Source organism: Erinaceus europaeus, chromosome 2, assembly GCF_950295315.1.
Source record: "Erinaceus europaeus chromosome 2, mEriEur2.1, whole genome shotgun sequence".
NCBI classification, from domain to species: domain Eukaryota; kingdom Metazoa; phylum Chordata; class Mammalia; order Eulipotyphla; family Erinaceidae; genus Erinaceus; species Erinaceus europaeus.
Window position 1 is genome coordinate 146,871,862 of NC_080163.1, and position 17,899 is coordinate 146,889,760.

Genomic DNA, 17,899 nt, shown 5'->3' on the forward strand with positions numbered 1-17,899 from the left:
GCTGTGAAGCAACAAAAGTTATTAATATTTTTAGATTTTTGGGGTTGGGAAAGATGGCATGGTGGTTATGCAAAATACCTTCATGCCTGAGGCACCAAAGGTCTCAAGTTCAACTACTACAACCACTGTAAGTCAGAGCTGAGGAATGTGCTGGTTGAAAACAATAAAATTAAAATAAATTCTTTTTTTTTTAACAAAAAAACTTTATTTACTATTGGATAGAGACAGAGAGAAAGACGGCACGAGGAAGTTGAGAGGAAGAAAGGCAGTGAAACATCTTCAGTCCTGATTCACCACTTGTGAAGCTTTCACCGTCCAGGGACCTGAACCCAGGTCCTTGCGTTCTATAATGTGAGTGCTTAACCAGGTGCCCCACTGCTTAGCTCCAAATCAAAAAAATTCTTAAAAAGGACCTTTCTAATGTGGTGAGTTCGACATTCATGTATGAATATGAAGCTATACCTCCTGAAATCTTTGTAAGCCGCTGTTAAATCACTACTGATAAAACATCATCACTAGCAGCTGGCGAGGTGGCTCAGTGTTACATCACAGGACTTGTATGCTTGAGACCCTAGGTTTAATCTTTTGTACCACATGTGCTCAAGCAGAGTGCTCTAGGAAACCTTTTTCCCTTCACTTTTCTCTCACTCGTTAGTTATCTCTCTCATAAACACACAGGTATTTAAACAATAACATGCAGATAGAAAGTAACAATAAGGGAGACAGGTGGTAGCGCAGTGGGTTAAGCGTGTGTGGCGCAAAGCGTAAGGACCAGCATAAGGATCCTGGTTCCAGCCCCCGGCTCCCCAACTGTAGGGGAGTCGCTTCACAGGTGGTGAAGCAGGTCTGCAGGTGTCTTTCTCTCCCCCTCTCTGTCTTCCCCTCCTCTCTCCATTCCTCTCGGTCCTATCCAACAACGATGACATCAATAATAACAACAACAATAAAACAACAAGGACAACAAAAGGAATAAATAAATAGATTAATATTTAAAAAAAGAAAGTAACAATAAATTTGAAACCTCCAAAAGTCTACTGTCACACGAGGGTGAAGAAGACTTTAATGAACATCTGCATAAAGAAAGGCTTGATTTTTCTGTGTATGCTCTAATTCTAAGACATCTGTCTGGATGTTTTCTTTGAATTGGTTCCTTTCATCTCATTCAGTTTTCAAAACAAATACTGCTTGCAGAGGTTCCCCTAGATACTAATCAAGGTGATGCCACTACTGAGATACAAAGTTCTAGTGACTGAGCCCAGTGAGGCCAAGCAAAGGGTGACAAGTGGGAGATTCCAATGTCATCTTGTTAAATCAGATACTGCTTATATTTGCAGCACAATCTGGGTCTACCTCTTTCAGCTTGTTTCACTAAGGCCATTCACTAGCCCAGCCAATGTTAATGATTTTCTTGCTTTCTCATTCTGAGTCAGAATGGAACCAGAGACCTAGAGGTTAAAGGTTCCCTACCCCATTATGAATTCCCTGAGCCCAACTGTTCCCAGTGGTGTCCTGAGGAATTATTTCCCCATTTAATTTAATTCAGCAAGGCTTCTCTCTGGGTTCTGCAGTGAACATTATTTCTTTAAAAATAATTTCTTTGAGAGGGAAGAAACACGTTTTGCCATGCTGAAGGTAAGCAAAAAAATGTATTTGACACCTCAGGTAATGGGAATTTTTTTCTTTTCTCCCCCCCTTTTTTAATCCATCCATTTTGAATCTCCTCAATTGGAAATTATATATATTTTTTACCATATTTCATTCCCTAAGGAGCTTTTCATAATTTAAATCTTTCATTCAACTGTACATTTAGAGTGGGAGCCCTGACTCTGTCCTGATTATAACATCCATGCTGGACATTATAGAATTTTTCTCTGGGAGCTTTCTAATTTTATGACTCATTATTAGCATCTTGGCAGAGAATTGCATTTTACACCCTGTGTCAGGTGATCCCTTCTGATGAGTGTCAACTAAGACTGTAAATTTGGGGAGGAATTTCCTTTCTCATACTCATTTATTAAGAGAAATGTTTTTAAGCAGTAAAGGCTAGTTTCTTCACATAGTTCAGCACAAAAATGAACAAGAATTCAAGTTTAAAGTGAGTGAGTCAGTCTTACAAACCCTGAGAGCATCATTAAAGACACCTGAACTTGCATTACAGACAAACAAAAGTTTAGAATGGAGAGAATGAGAGAAAAAAGAAAAAAAAAAGGAATACAAGAAGAAAGAAGGGAGAGAGGAAGGGAAGAGTAAAAAAAATCCTATTGTTTGATAAGTAAAATTGTCATAAATCAGTTCTAACTTGTAAATAAAAAATGACAAACCTGTTAATCCACCTTTTTGCATCCTCAGATTTACTTTCTTGAGTTTGTGAACTACTTTAGGCAATTTTATTTCAGTATTTTTGAAAAGCAGTGATTTTGCTTTAAAACTTGTTGCAGTGGACCTTTATCTTCATTCCTTTTTTTTTTTTTGCAGGAAGTTTCAATGAGAAGGAAAGCCAATGGATCCTGGTCTTAGAAAAACTACTTAGATGATGTCTATTTCTTATGCTACAAACACGTGGCAGAGCTGTAAGTAAATCCTTGGCACTGCATGATGAATTGGATGACTGCAGACCGGAGGCAAAAAAAATAATTGTCTCATTTTCGTGGTGATTTGCTTAACTGGTGGGACCATGCCAGAACGGCTAGCGGATATGCTCTTGGATCTCTGGACTCCATTAATAATATTATGGATTACTCTTCCCCCTTGCATTTATATGGCTCCGATGAATCAGTCTCAAATTTTAATGAGTGGATCTCCTTTGGAACTAAATAGGCTGAGTGAAGAACAGCGAATTTTAAACCGTTCCAAAAGAGGCTGGGTTTGGAACCAAATGTTTGTCTTAGAAGAGTTTTCTGGACCTGAACCGATTCTTGTTGGCCGGGTAAGTTTTCTCATTAAGACCTTATTTTCAGGATCTGTTCTTGTTCTTCAGATGGCTAACATCAGATTGGTCACAGTTGCCATGCTGTAAGTACAGTATTCCAGATGGTTAGTTAACCTGATGATTTCTTTCAGAATACAAGTAATTCCAAGTTTGTGGATTATGGTAGACATACCCCTACCTTTTCCAGTTGCCCATCATAGATATAACATTTGTGTAATACATACACAAATAAGCTTTTCTTCCTCATTTCATAGCAAGGAACATGTATGTCAAGACTTCTCTAGCTTTTGTATCTATACTGGAAAGAGGTATGTACTTTTGGTCAGTTTAAATTTCTGTTACCTCAGTTCCTCAGAAATTATTTTGCTTTCTTTTCATTTGGAGGCTATCTTCCATTGAATGCAGACTTCCCCCTTGCTTTGTTTTTTGTTTAACTTATTTCAATCATGAAAGCTATGGCAGAGAGCAGAAGAGTGTTGGGGTGGATGCTTAACAGTGTCATTCAGTAACTTTGCAATAAGAAACAGATTTATTCATTGTCAGATGGCATCTAATATACACAATCAAAATTTTTGTTTAGTGATGTGTGTGTCTCTTTGTAAATGTGTGTTAGACTGAGAAGTGTGAATTCACGTTTGTCTTATTATTGGCCAGCTAGATGAGTACAGATAAGGACTGCCTGCAGTCACAGTGAGTTATTGAAGACTATCTATATATTCTCCAAAATTGTCTATACATTTCTGTTAATTTTGATGCACATTATCATTATAGGTAGAATTTTAGTTCTGAGCCTATCCAGAGTTTCATAAAGTCAAATTCAGAAGTAAATCAAGTCAATATATTCCCAAATGCAGTGATTTAAAAGAAAAATAAGGCAAATACTGATCTTGGAGACCTGAGTTAACATTTGTTTTTCCTTGCATTTCTACTTCTTTTTTTTTCATTTTTCATAAAATTTTTCTTTTTCATAAAAAGGAAACATTGACAAAACCATCGGATAAGAGGGGTACAACTTCACATAATTACCACCGCCAGAACTCTGTATCTCATCCCCTCCCCTGATAGCTTTCCTATTCTTTATCCCTCTGGGAGTATGGACCCAAGGTCATTGTGGGATGCAGAAGTTTGAAGGCCTGGCTTCTGTAATTGCTTCCTTGCTGAACATGGGCATTGACAGGTCGATCCACACTCCCCGACTGTCTCTCTTTCTCTAGTGGGGAAGGGCTCTGGGGAAGCGGAGCTCCAGGACATACTGGTGGGGTTGTCTGTCCAGGGAAGTCTGGTTGGCATCATGCTAGCATCTGGAACCTGGTGGTTGAAAAGAGAGTTAACATACAAAGCCAAACAAATTGTTGACCAGTCATGGACCTAAAGGCAGGAATAGTGCAGATGAAGAGTTGGGGTGTTCTTGTTTTGTAGATAGCTAGTAGGCATATTTTAGTTATATTCCAAAGGGCCTGTGGCTATACTAATTTTTTTTTTTTTCCTTTTTCCCCCTGAGCCTGAAATCTGATATGCAGTTGGATCTGAGTTATTGTCTGGGGAGATGATGTCATGGCTGGAAGAAGGACCAGAAAGCTAGATCAGGGAAGGGAGTAGCTCCCAAATATGGGAAAGGTGTATAAATATTGCTGATTGTAAACCCCATCGATTTGATGTGATCTGGGACCCATATTCAGCTTCGGAACCTATGTGACCTCTGTATCCCTGTAGAACTGAGCTCACATTCTGTAGTCATAAGTAGTTCCGTTCCAAGATGCCCCAGTTTCAGGACCCATCTTCCTCAGGTGTAGGATAGAGTATATTGTCCAGCCTCCCTTCAGAGGATGGAACATTCTCTACCATTGTTGATTCAAGCTGAGGGCAAGGTCCTATGGGAGCCCACAAAGGGGTCTATTGTGTTGTTCCTGATAGAGATGACCGGTCACAATGGAGAGAGGGATCTATTCAAGGACTAGGCCCATCATGCCTGTTTGGGAATCTCAGGACTCCCTGATTAGGGCCATAGCTGATGGGGTGGCCTGCATTTCTACTTCTACCTCATTATTTGACAAAGAAAATTGAGCGTCTCTAAGGTCTCTGCTTTCTGTTTTGATAAAGTTCTATTTAAACTAATGAAGCTTAGTTAAAACAAGGTCATGAATCATTCAGAGAAAAAATAAATGTGCCAGACACTGTTTTAGGCACAAGCGTAGGGTATCAATGAGAAAAAACAATGTTCCATGCTTTCAAGGAACTCATTCTGCATGTTAATTATGTTATATATGCTTATTATTCTGCTTGTCTATTGTGTTTATTACTACTAATATAAAAGCAGCTTTGGACACAGTCATATTGGACATAGACAACACTTTCATGTTTTCTTTATGTGTGTGAGTCTATGTTCAAGCATAACTACATATACAAACATGTATAAAACAAGCCTATACTTCCCCCCTTTTTATTTATTTGTTTCCTTTTTGTTGCTCTTTTTTCTTGTTGTTGTAGTTATTATTGTTATTGTTACTGATGTCGTCATTATTGGAAAGGACAGAGAAATGGAGAGAGGAGGGGAAGATAGAGAGGGAGAGAGAAAGAAAGAAACCTGCAGACCTGCTTCACCACTTGTGAAGCGACTCCATTGCAGGTAGGGAGCCGGGGGCTCGAACTGGGATCCTCATGCCTGTCCTTGTGCTTTGCACCACCTGTGCTTAACCTGCTGCCTGACTCCCCTCTTTTCTTTTTTTATATTCATTTTCTTTTTTATTTATAAAATGGAGATCTTGACAAAACCATAGGATAAGGGGTACATTTCCACACAATCCCCACCACTAGATCTCTGTATCCCATTACTCCTTAACCCTTTGAAAGCTTTCCTGTTCTTTATCCCTCTGGGAGTATGGACCCAGGATCATTATGGGGTGCAGAAAGTGGAAGGTCTGGCTTTTGTAATTGCTTCCCAGATGAACATGGGTGTTGGCAGGTTGGTTCATACTCCCAGCTTGTCTCTCTGTTTCCCTACTGGGGCAGGGCTCTGGGGAGGTGGGGCTCCAGGACACGGTGGGTTTGTCTGCCCAGGGAAGTCAGGTTGGCATCATGGTGTCATTTGGAACCTGGTGGCTGAAAAAGAGTTAAGATATAAAACAGAACAAATTGTTAACTAATCGTGAACTTAAAGGCAAGAATATTGCAGATGAAGATGGGGGGGGTGTTTCCTTCATTTGGGAAAAAGCTAGTAGGTCTATTTTAAGGGGCCCATGACTTTACTACTAGTTTTTGCCTGAGTCTTACAGCTAACATGTAGGTGGACCCAGGTTATTATCTGGGGAGATGGTGTTGTAGTTGGAAAAAGGACTTGAAATATAAGGGAATATATAAATATAAGGAAAGTATATAAATATTGTTAACTGTAAACCCTATTGATTTGAGCTGGGACTCATATTCAGCACAGGAGCATATGTAACCTTTGCATCCCTGTAGGTCTGAGATCCCATTCCGTGGTCACAACTAGGAAGATTCCATGCTGCACTAATTTCAGGACCCATCTTCCTTGAGTGGTAGAGTATGTTGCTCAACCTCCCTTAGGAGAATGGAACAGTCCCTACCATTGTTGATCCACATTGAGGGGAAGGTCCTATAGGGGCCCACAAAGGGGTCCATTATGTTGTTCCTGATGACCAGTGACAGTGGCGAGAGGGATCTGTTAGACGTCTAGGCCCATCATGTCTGTGTGGGAATCCCAGGACTACCTGACTAGGGCCCCAGGTGATGGAGTGGAGTAGTAACCAAAGTGTCATAATTAAAGTATTCCAATCTCTTGCCCTTATCCCTTTTGTAATACTTACTTTGTCTGACATGTTTAGCTTTGGAGTGATTGAGGGAAGTGAAATAGGAAGTAGGTAAGGAGAGTGTCTAGTTCTAAGTATTTACTCTAAGGTATATCTATTTGATTAGGTACTTTATGGTGTCTTTTTTTTTTTTCTTCAAGGTTTTTCTACTTGCTTGCTGCATTTATTGACTCACTGCAATCTATCGTGTGGTACTGCTTTAAGTGTATGCCTTGAGTTTGAATCAAGTTGAGAATTCAGAAGACCATAATTTTATCCACTATGCCCTATTTTATACTTATAACTATGAGTACTAATGTGTTTAAACTATAATTTGCATTTAAGAGCTATTGCATGTAGAACTCAAAATTCATACATTTGTACTTTCTTTCCTTTAACCAATTCTAAGGCAAGTAATTTTAGTACTGTATGAAGATTTGGATATATATACACAGAGATACAGAATCAGTGGTTTGGTTGCATTATCCCTATTTCTTTTAGTTAATTTTTTATGGAGGCATAGTAGTCTGTTGGTGTCTTCTTTTACATAATCAAGCATGCTCTGCCAAAGTGAACTGTCCATAGTTATTTGAGTAGAAAATGTAAGGTGGATTTTTTTTTTTGATTCGTTGAATCTGATGACTACTTTCCGTTCTTTAAATGAAGTAGAATAAAGACACTGAGACTTTTAGTATCCTTTCATGACCTAGTAATATTTAATACATGCGTCTTTGAATGACAGAAATCTTACTAGTGAACCCTAGAATTTTGATTTGCCCAAAATGCCCCTGAGTTTGTTTGAACGCTTTCATGTATTAGTTCCATAGTACCTAATAGGACAGATTCTCAGACAGTTGTTAAATCGAAGTTTTATTTTATGAGGAATTTTAATGCAGGAATTTCAAATAATGTGTATTCACCTTAAAGAGAATTGCTCTTGAATTATTATAACTTAGGCTTTGAGGACTTTGGGTTGTAGTGAAGCCAAAAATACATTTCAGGTGACTGCTTCAGATTATGAGTCAGGCTGAGTGTGGGGGATGATCTATATTAGGGTGCCCACCAGTGCTTTACGATGTTTTATCTCTGTGCACACTCTTCCGCATCTGACTCTAAACCAGTTCTTGTTGAACTTCTCCCCAGGAACTGGCTGAGAAACATTAGTTACTTAGGAAAATACCTGCTCTTTAAAAGGCCCTCCTGCAAGTTACAGTACTGGGGACCCTGAGCCTGGCAGACTGAGTTCAAGCTTAAGGGCAAAGCCAGTATTTGAGTGACTGACTCTTTAGAGCTTCACACATACCTTTAGGCCATCCATTGTCTGTTTTTAATATACTGGCAGGCAACTGAATGTAGAGAAAGAACTAAGCCTTAGAGAGGTGTTCTGCAGAGGCTTGAATATTGACTTTGCCTCTCTATTGATGTTAACCCTGTGAATGTTACTAATTCTGTATGGAACTTATCCAAATAAAGTAAATAAGAATATGTAAGAGTAAATAAAATAACATATGCATTTGACAAGAATAAATGCAGTCATGATTGTATTCTTGTGTGTATGTTTGTGTAGCTGGAAAGGAGACACACTGTCAATTACAGTACTAAATGAGCACAGGACTCTGAGTTCCCAAACAAGAACCTCTGATTAACTGAAGCCACTGAGGGTGGAGGTCTTATTTCATTGTGTCTTGAAGAGTGATTGTCACTTAGCCTAGTGGCATCCAGTGGAAGAATGTGAAGTTTGGTTCTCCAGCTGGATTTCTGCACATCATGGGAGTTGGACGGAAAGATGAACGATATCCTTGGTCAGATGCAACCAAATATGTATATTTTATGCTGATTTAAAATAGAATTGAAAGTCACATTCTTAAAGAATCCTTCCCACAGGGTCAGGTGGCAACACACCTGGTTAAGTGCACATATCACCATGTGCAAACACCCTGGTTTGAGCCCTGCCTCCCCACCTACAGGGGGGGATACTTCATGAGCAATGAAGAAGGTTTGCAGGTGTCTTTCTCTTTCCCTTTCTGTCTCCTTTCCCCTTCTCAGTTTCTCTATCCTGTCATAAAAATAGAAATCAAAAAACAAAAAAGATAAAAATGGCTGTAGGAAGCAGTGGATTTGTCTTGTAGGCATAAGCCCCAGTGATAATAACCCTTGAGACCCCCCCCCCCCCAAATATCCTTCCCTGTCCCATTACGCCTAAAAAGTAATCGTCCATTCTTCAATATTTTAAATCTTGGAGTATATATATATATTTCTTAATGATGGCCATTATTTAACATGCATAATGTACTTTATCATTTTTTATGATTTGTGGCTAATTAGAATAGAAGTTTTTTAAAGTTTTTTAGTTTTAGCTAGTTTATTTGATAGAGGCAGAGATAAATTGAGAATGGAGGGGGAAATAGAGAAAGAGACACTTGTAGGCCTACTTCACCACTTGTGAAGCTTTCCCCATGCAAGTGTGGACCAGGGACTTGAACCAGGGTCCTTGTGCACTGTAATATGTGCACTTAACCAGATGTAACATCATCTGGCCTCTAGAATGTAAGTTTTTATTTATTTTTTTTATTATTTTTAATATTTATTTATTCCCTTTTGTTGCCCTTGTTTTACTGTTGTAGTTATTACCATTGTTGTTATTGATGTCGTCATTGTTGGATAGGACAGAGAGAAATGGAGAGAGGAGGGGAAGACAGAGAAGGGGAGAGAAAGATAGACACCTGCAGACCTGCTTCACCACTTGTGAAGCAACTCCCCTGCAGGTGGGGAGCCTCAGCTCGAACTGGGATCCTTACACCAGTTCTTGCGCTTTGTGCCACCTGCGCTTAACCCGCTGTGCTACCACCTGACTCCCTAGAATGTAAGTTTTATGAAGAAAAAGGTCTCTCTTTTCTGTTCTTTATTACATATTCTAAACTTTAAAATGTTCAGAAATTAGGCAGTAAAAGGATTAGGATGATGCTCAGTGAATTTTAAAAAATATTTTAATAAAGAGAGATATAGAAAGACAGACGCAGAAACAGAGAGAGAGAGGGGAGAGAGATGGAGAGAGAGAGAGGGAGCAGCTCTGGTTTGTGTTGCTGCTCAGGGTTGTACCTGGGACCTTGGAGCCTCAAGCATAAAAGTCTTTTTGCATAACTATTATGCTATCTATCTACCCAGCCTACTCAGTAATTTTTTTGTTTGTGAATTATCAATTGATATACAGAATAAAGCAATTAAAATTATCAACCCAATCAGGTTTAATACAAATGACATTATTGTATGCTAAAAGAACAGTACATTGCTGTCAGGTACTTTCTTTTTTATTGGTGTTTAGTAGACTGACTGGGTCTGTAAATATTGTCTCTGTATATTGATCTTAAAAGTCTTTCTCTGGGTTATTGATAGTGGACAAGGTAACTTACTTGGTTTTCTGAGGAGACTGTGGGGACCCCATCAAGAATGTTGTCTTTCTTACCAGTAGTAATATGAAGTAATACAGAGTTGCCATTGTATTATCTTCCGATCTGTCTGCAAACATGTTTGTGCTTATGCTATAAAACAGAAGTCTTTCTGAATTTTTGAAAATCAAAAGCCAGCCGAACAGATTACACTGTTGCCTCTAGTTCTTTGTGAAACAAGGTGCTTTAGTGTCTATTCACAAACAGAACCACTGAGCATTCTATTTCCTCTGGGAACCATTGCACTGACTTCCTCTGTAATTCTGGCAGAAAATAAAATGCTGTGTGGAACCCTTACAATATATGCTTATTTGGAGAAAAGCCATTGTGATAAATTTTGTAACCCAGACCAAAAACACTGTCTTGGTACTACGTTTGCATACTTTTTTTAAAAAAGATTTTTTAATACTTATTTATTTTCCCTTCTGTTGCCCTTGTTGTCTTTCATTGTTGTTGTAGTTATTATTGCTGTTGTTATTGATGTCATTGTTGCTGGATAGGACAGAGAGAAATGGAGAGAGGAGGGGAAGATAGAGAGGGGAAGAGAAAAGACAGACACCTGCAGATCAGCTTCACAGCCTGTGAAGCGACTCCTCTGCAGGTGGGGAACCGGGATCCTTACGCTGGGCCACTTAACCTGCTGCGCTACCACCGGACTCTTAAAGGTAGGGGTGTGTGTGTGTGTGTGTGTGTGTGTGTGTGTGTGTGTGTGTGTGTGTGTGTGTGTGTATGTGTTATATCCAAGGAGCCTTTCACTGAGTCAGGGAGGTACTCATTCAAGTCATTTCAAATTTTTTTTGAGCAACTACCTTTTACTAAACATTAACAAAGGATTCTTAGAATTGTTCTCTGCTACAAAGTAGCTGAAAGAGAAAAGCACACAGCCTTTGTTGGCCTCTCTGATAGTGAAACCAGAGTTACAATTGTATCCTGAATTATAGAATTATAATTAGCATATAGATCTCTATGGAACAGGAAACAAAAGCGAGGTTTTTTGTTTGTTTGTTTGTTCTTTTTATTTTTCTTTCCCAAAACGTGTGTAATGTCTTTTGAATTTTTGCACTGTGTTCCACTAGTGCCTGTTCTGCGATCCTCAACTCCTGGTATTGCTTTATTTTTGGAAAAGCCTTTTGCTATCCAGGTGGTCATAGATCTATCCTAAATCTTGCCTCTTACATAAACTCCGCTGCTGTCTTTCCTCCCTCTTCCCTTCCTACCTGGGCTTCTGAGCCATTCCTTATTTGGATATAACTCTCTTGCTGGTGATGCCACATCTATTTATAATTCTCTCCCTCCAAGGCACTGACTCATTTTCTTTCTTTAAATTTGACCTTCTAACCTTCCCTCTTCTCTATAACTTGGAAATCGTTTGGGTGGTGCTTAGTATGAAGGACACGGGATGCCAAATAATTACACTATATATATTACAGTTTACGGTGTCAGCGGTTGGTGAGAAAATTGCACTTGACATGCCATTATTTTTGCTGGCTGCTTGCATGTTAAGAGCACCGGCTGCATAGCCAGAGCCAAATTGTATCTTCGGCCTTGCGAGAACAATTCACTGTCAGTTCTGTGAAACTTTTGCCTACTCAGACAGAGCCTGTGCACCAATAATTTGGCAGGAATGCAAGTCAGCATCATGTGTCTCAATCTGGCCAAACAATGAGAATAGTCTGCCTCTTGCCTGGTATCCCAAGTTAGAAATAACAGACACCTCAGAACTATTAGAAATCATGTGATATGGATATAAATAAATATATATAGTCATATAAATTAACACAAACCCTAAACACACACATGCATAGGGCATATTATCTGGGTGTGTGTTTGAGTAAATTCTCAAATCATCTTATAACTTATTTCTGTCATCTTGGATTTTCATCTGTTCACCCTATTTACCAAAGAACTTGGCAAACGTTTGGGTAATCTATTTTTTAAAAAACATTTATTTATTTCCTTTTTGTTGCCCTTGTTGTTTTTATTGTTGTTGTAGTTATTGTTGTTATTAATGTCACTGTTGGATCGGACAGAGAGAAATGGAGAGAGGAGGGGAAGACAGAGGGGGAGAGAAAGACACCTGCAGACCTGCTTCACCACTTGTGAAGTGACTTCCCCTGCAGGTGGGGAGCCAGAGGCTTGAGCCGGGACGGGACCCTGACATGCCAGGCCTTATGCTCTGCGCCACATGCACTTAACCAGCTGTGTTACTGCCTGACTACTGGGTAATCTATTCTTATAAGTAACTTGTAAAATAACTTTAGGCTTATTGTGAGAAAAGTCCTACCTTTTTTTGTCATTCCTCTCTTAGGGTTGTGTCACTGAGGCAGATATTTTCCACTCTAAAGCAGTCAAGGGTCTGAGTAGAAAAGTCAGATGCTGAAACCCTATTTTATGAATAAACAGCAACAATATAGTCTGAATATTAATAAAAAAGCAAATAGAAAATTAACTGATATAACAAATATGAGGTGAAAACTCAGAAGAGATGGGCAAATGTAGGTGTACACAATTGGGATGTAATTCATTGCATATTCACATAATGTAATACTATGATCATTAAAAACTCAAGATTTTTCTAACAAGGAAACATGATTGCAACAGGATACGAAAATATACAAAATGTGCATAGAATATAAACAGACCATCTGAAATCAAAATGTGTACATACACATGAAAAATGCATATAGCCATGTTCATAAATATTCACAAAATAGGGAATTCCCTGTGTACCCATTACCCTGATTATTCAGCTTAACATATGGCTGCTGCTTTTTTAGTTTCCCCCACCTAGTGTCAGTGCTACAGAATCCTAACTCTTTTTTCTTTTTCTTTTTTTTAAATTTTTTGCCTCCAGGGTTTTGGCTAGGGTTCAGTGCTGGCACTGAGAGTCTACTGCTCCTGGAGGCCATTTCCCCTCCCCCATTTTTGTTGCCCTTGTTGCTTTTGTTATTGTTATTGTTGTTATTGATGTCATTGTTGTTGGATAGGACAGAGAGAAATGGAGAGAGGAGGAGAAGCCCTAGAGGGGGAGAGAAGGACAGACACCTGTATACCCGCTTCACTGCCTGTGAAGTGACCCCTCTGCAGGTGGGGATCTGGGGGCTCGAACTGGGATCCCTACGTTGGTCCTTGCGCTTTGCGCCATATGTGCTTAACCCACTGTGCTACCACCCGACCCCCAGAATCCTGATTCTATAGCTATAGTGACTATGCACTGTTTTAGTATAAAGACTCCTCCAGTTGAACATATAAGGGAAAAATACAAAGAAATGTGTTTCCTTTTTCCCAGTATGTATGACTGAATTATTAGGTTTTTTTGATAACTTTCTGCTCTGTTTTTTAGGCGTATTGTTAATACATAATTTATTATTATCATTATTTAAAAAATAACTTTTTAATTAACTTTATTTATTTATTGGATAGAGACGGCCAGAAATCAAGAGGGAAGGGTGTGATAGAGAGGGAGAGAGACACCTGTAGCCCTGCTTCACCACTCACAAAGCTTTCCCCATGCAGGTGGGGACTCAGGTCCTTGCTCCCTGTAATGTGTGCATTCAGCCACTACCCAGTCCCTCTTACTACATAAATTATAAGTAGAAAGAAGAATAAATGGCATTGTTATACTGCTCAATTTTATTAAAAGTCAATATTATCTGTTCCTAGGACATTATTTCTTGTGAAATTTATTTGGTAAATAGAATTTTTTTATTAAAAAAATCTTATGCCAGTGTTACTTACTTAGCAGGACGATCTCAATTAACATGTTAAAGTTCTAGGAATACCTAAAATAATTTTAATGAAACTATAAAGCAAGAAGGAACAGCCACAACCTGCTGTAGAACTAAATGCAGGTTAAACAATTTTATTACTGTTGACATGACAGATTTTACCCAGACATGAGGATTTTGAGTTTGTCTTGAAATGAAAACTACCTTTGGAATTTTTAAAGTAATATAATTAGCTTAAGTACTACCAGTAACCTTTCAATAAATAAGTATAGCTTAGAAATTAAGCTAATCATGAAGAGTAAGACATTTAGAGGGTTTAATTTGACCTGGCAACACATACTTTCTGAATAGCAGTTTTACATTATTTTAGGGTTTTCTCTTTGTACAGATCATTTCTATGATAGTTAATCTAAAGTCATCTCTTCTGTCCCCCCATACTTGTTTTGATCGTGTAATCCTGCCCCTAGTTAAATATTGAAATCCTTTTTAAATATGATATAGTCTAATTAGCACACAGAGATCTGAATATTTAGTTGAGATGCAGTCATGTTTTCTTATCAGCACTGGTTACCTTACTTACATTTCAGTTCACTTAGAAACCCTTGTAGATCTTAAATCTGGGAGAAGTGTGTCACCTTCTTATACAATATCTGAGAGTCTGCACTGACCAGTGGGGATTGCATCCTCACTGGAGAGCTACTTTGAAATGCAGAATTGAATTCACTATACATATAACCCTAATTGTACAATCTGCATTTTCACAGCATCCACAGATAGCTAGTGTGCAAAATGTTAAAACCATATTTTAAAAGTCATCAATAGGTCACCAGCCAGGACGGCTTGAATCCTTCTCCTTACAATCTATATTCAACCCTGGTAAATTTTGAATACCACTCAAAGCGAAGGGTCAGGGGTACTGATGAAAGATCCCCAGGCAAGATTTTGTGTAGAAGCTGCTGCTTATCTCATTTGAACCCCATGAGCTAGGCGATGGACACCATAGGCTATGACTTTAATTTGCAGATAGGACTCCTTAGTACTGTAGGTGATGGCACACCTCCTCTCCCCCCCCCCCCACACACACAACAGTTTCCTACTTGCATCCACAGATTTCTATTTCTTTGCATGTAGACCACAATACAGCAGATGTGTTCTGAAATCTGCAGAGCATCAAATGTCACTGGGCTTCCATGGGAGACAATGGCAGAATCCAAATGATCAGAAAGGCCTGCATAGTTTTGGGAATATTGGGGGAACAGCAGGGAATACAACACTAGATGAATATTTCTATTTCTGTCTAATCCTTAAAAAAGAATCAGTCGTGGTTCCTAAGTCTGTTTGACATAAAGATGTGATGGAGACCATGTAGTCAGTGATACAGGCTATGACATTAAAGTGGGGGAGAAAAGATTTGACATCACCAAAATGAACTGGTAATGTTTATTAAGTATTTTCTGTTTGTTAGATACATTACTTATTTTCCAGTCCTCCCATCACCCCCCTCCCCCACCCCAAGAGTACAACTATCATTCTCCCCATTGCCCTCTGGGGGGAGACTCCTGAAAGAAGAGTTATTTCATAGGTTTCAAGTTAAATAAATAGTAAATAAGTGATAAAAAGATTCAAACCTAGGCATGGTCATCCTCCGCATGTTTCTGTAACCATGGCAATATATTGTCTTTTGAAGTTCATGTAGGAGTTACTGAGTGAGCAGGGCAGACACCCCAACTTGCAAGTAAAAAAAGTTCAGACTCACTGAAATAAACCAGGATAATGGACCTTATGACTCGAATATAATTTAGTAAGATTTGAACGTTAAAAGATGTGTATCTAGGGGCCAGGAGGTGGTGCATCTGGTTAAACACACACATTACAGTGCACAAGGACCCAGCTTCAAGCCCCTCATCCCTACCTGCAGGGGGAAAGCTTCACAGGTGGTGAAGCAGGGCTGCAGGTGTCTCTCTGTCTCTATCCCTCTTTATTTTTTGTTCTCCTCTCAATTTCTCTCTATCTCTTTCCCTCTCTGTCTCTTGCTCCCCTCCCAATTTCTCTCTCTATCCAATAATAAATTTATAATAAAAATTAAAAAGATGTGCATTTAGCTGCAAAGCCACTATAGTTGACTACAGAACAATGTAGATTTGAACTATGAAGGTCTGTATACATGCAATTTTTGTGGTAAGTAGATAACATAAATTTATATTATCAAATAAATATGCATAGTATTGCAGATGCAGCTTGTGCTATTCTAAGACTACAACATATAATGCATATAAAGTATAAAATCTGTTGACTATGATATTAGTAGGGCTTCCAGTCAACAACAGGCTATTAGTAATAAAGGTTTTGGGGGATTCAGAAGTTATGTGTGGATTTTCTTTTTTCTTTTTTTTGTTATTTATTTATTTTTTAAATTTTTTTATTTAAGAAAGGATTTATTAACAAAACCATAGGGTAGGAGGGGTACAACTCCACACAATTCCCACCACCCAATCTCCATATCCCACCCCCTCCCCCGATAGCTTTCCCATTCTCTATCCCTCTGGGAGCATGGACCCAGGGTCATTGAGGGTTGCAGAAGGTAGAAGGTCTGGCTTCTGTAATTGCTTCCCCGCTGAACAAGGGCATTGACTGGTTGGTCCATGCTCCCAGTCTGCCTCTCTCTTTCCCTAGTAGGGTGGGTCTCTGGGGTAGTGGAGCTCCAGGACATATTGGTGGGATCTTCAATCCAGGGAAGCCTGGCTAGCATCCTGATGGCATCTGGAACCTGGTGACTGAAAAGAGAGTTAACATACAAAGCCAAACAAATTGTTGAGCAATCATGGACCCAAAGCTTGGAATAGTGGAGAGGAATTGTTAGGGAGGCACTCACTGCGAACTCTAGTGTACTTCTGCTTTCAGGTATATATTTTGCAGTAGTTTATGGATACGTGTGAACATAAGCTCTCTCTCACAGAAACTGGTGTATATCTAGGTTTTGGGACTTTGTTAGAAAGTGAACCACCTGAGATGAAATTAGAGTGTACTATAAAAGGAAAGGTCTCACCTGAGTAATGAAGCTGAAGGGTTGTCATTCCACACGTGAAGTCTCTGGACACAGTCTGAGGTGAAGCATGTTGAGGTGGCAATCGTTGTGTTGGTTAGGTTGTGGTCGGCGGATGCAATATTATTTGATATGGATTGGGAGAGGCATATGGTGGTCGGCGGATGCAATATTATTTGATATGGATTGGGAGAGGCATATGGGAAAGTGGGCCCTATCCAAGGGTTCCAGGACTGGGGGAAATATTGGCTCTATAGTGGAGATGTGAGGTTCCTGCTGTCTTAGGGTTCAAAAAGACAATCGATAGTTAATGTTATCATCACATTATTTGGTAATTGGCTTAACTTTGAAAAGTCCTTTTGTTAGGGTTTGCTGTATAGTACCCAGTATCTTGTATACAGCTGTGCTATTGGATGCTTCTGATCTACTTGGTCTAGGCTTTTGAGAGAGTCTGCATATCAAATACACAGCCTATATATTAAAAAGATTCAGTTTGTGTTTTGAAAAACTTTGAGACATACAATTGACTTTATGTGTGGATTTTCACTGGCACTTGGGTCAGTGCTCCTTGTCCTCACATTGTTCAGTATGAGCCCATTTGCTATGTGCTTTTGTTAATAGAGACAAAAGTAGTATAAACTCTTTGACAAGATAATTTTGCCTGAGTTTTGCAGATGTGATGTTTGTTTTATTTCCTTTTTGGGGAAATATGTAAAGTTGGGACAAGGAAGGCTGGTTCCATGTGCAAAATAATTTATGGATTATTCACTAAACAGAGAGATTAACATAGTAAGTTCTTTCGCTTTTTCATTTTAAAAATATCTAATTAAAATGTATGATGATGAAGAGAAAAGTGATGTATGAGAAGGAGTAGCAGGATGAGACTTTTTTTTTTTTTTTTTTTTTTTTTTTTTTTTAGTGAATGCTTCAGGCTTGCAGTAGCTTGC

General features: G+C 39.0%; 1 protein-coding gene across 4 annotated transcripts in view; it reads left to right on the plus strand.

Annotated features, from left to right (window-relative positions):
- CDH8 (cadherin 8) overlaps positions 1 to 17,899 on the plus strand; it is a 487,537-nt gene that overhangs the window by 16,997 nt on the left and 452,641 nt on the right. For all 4 annotated transcript variants that reach the window (XM_007528643.3, XM_060185427.1, XM_060185429.1 and 1 more), the window contains exon 2: positions 2,476 to 2,926. In XM_007528643.3, coding sequence (XP_007528705.1) covers positions 2,675 to 2,926 — 252 coding nt within the window. In that variant the 5' untranslated portion in view covers positions 2,476 to 2,674. The remainder of the gene's footprint in view (positions 1 to 2,475; positions 2,927 to 17,899) is intronic.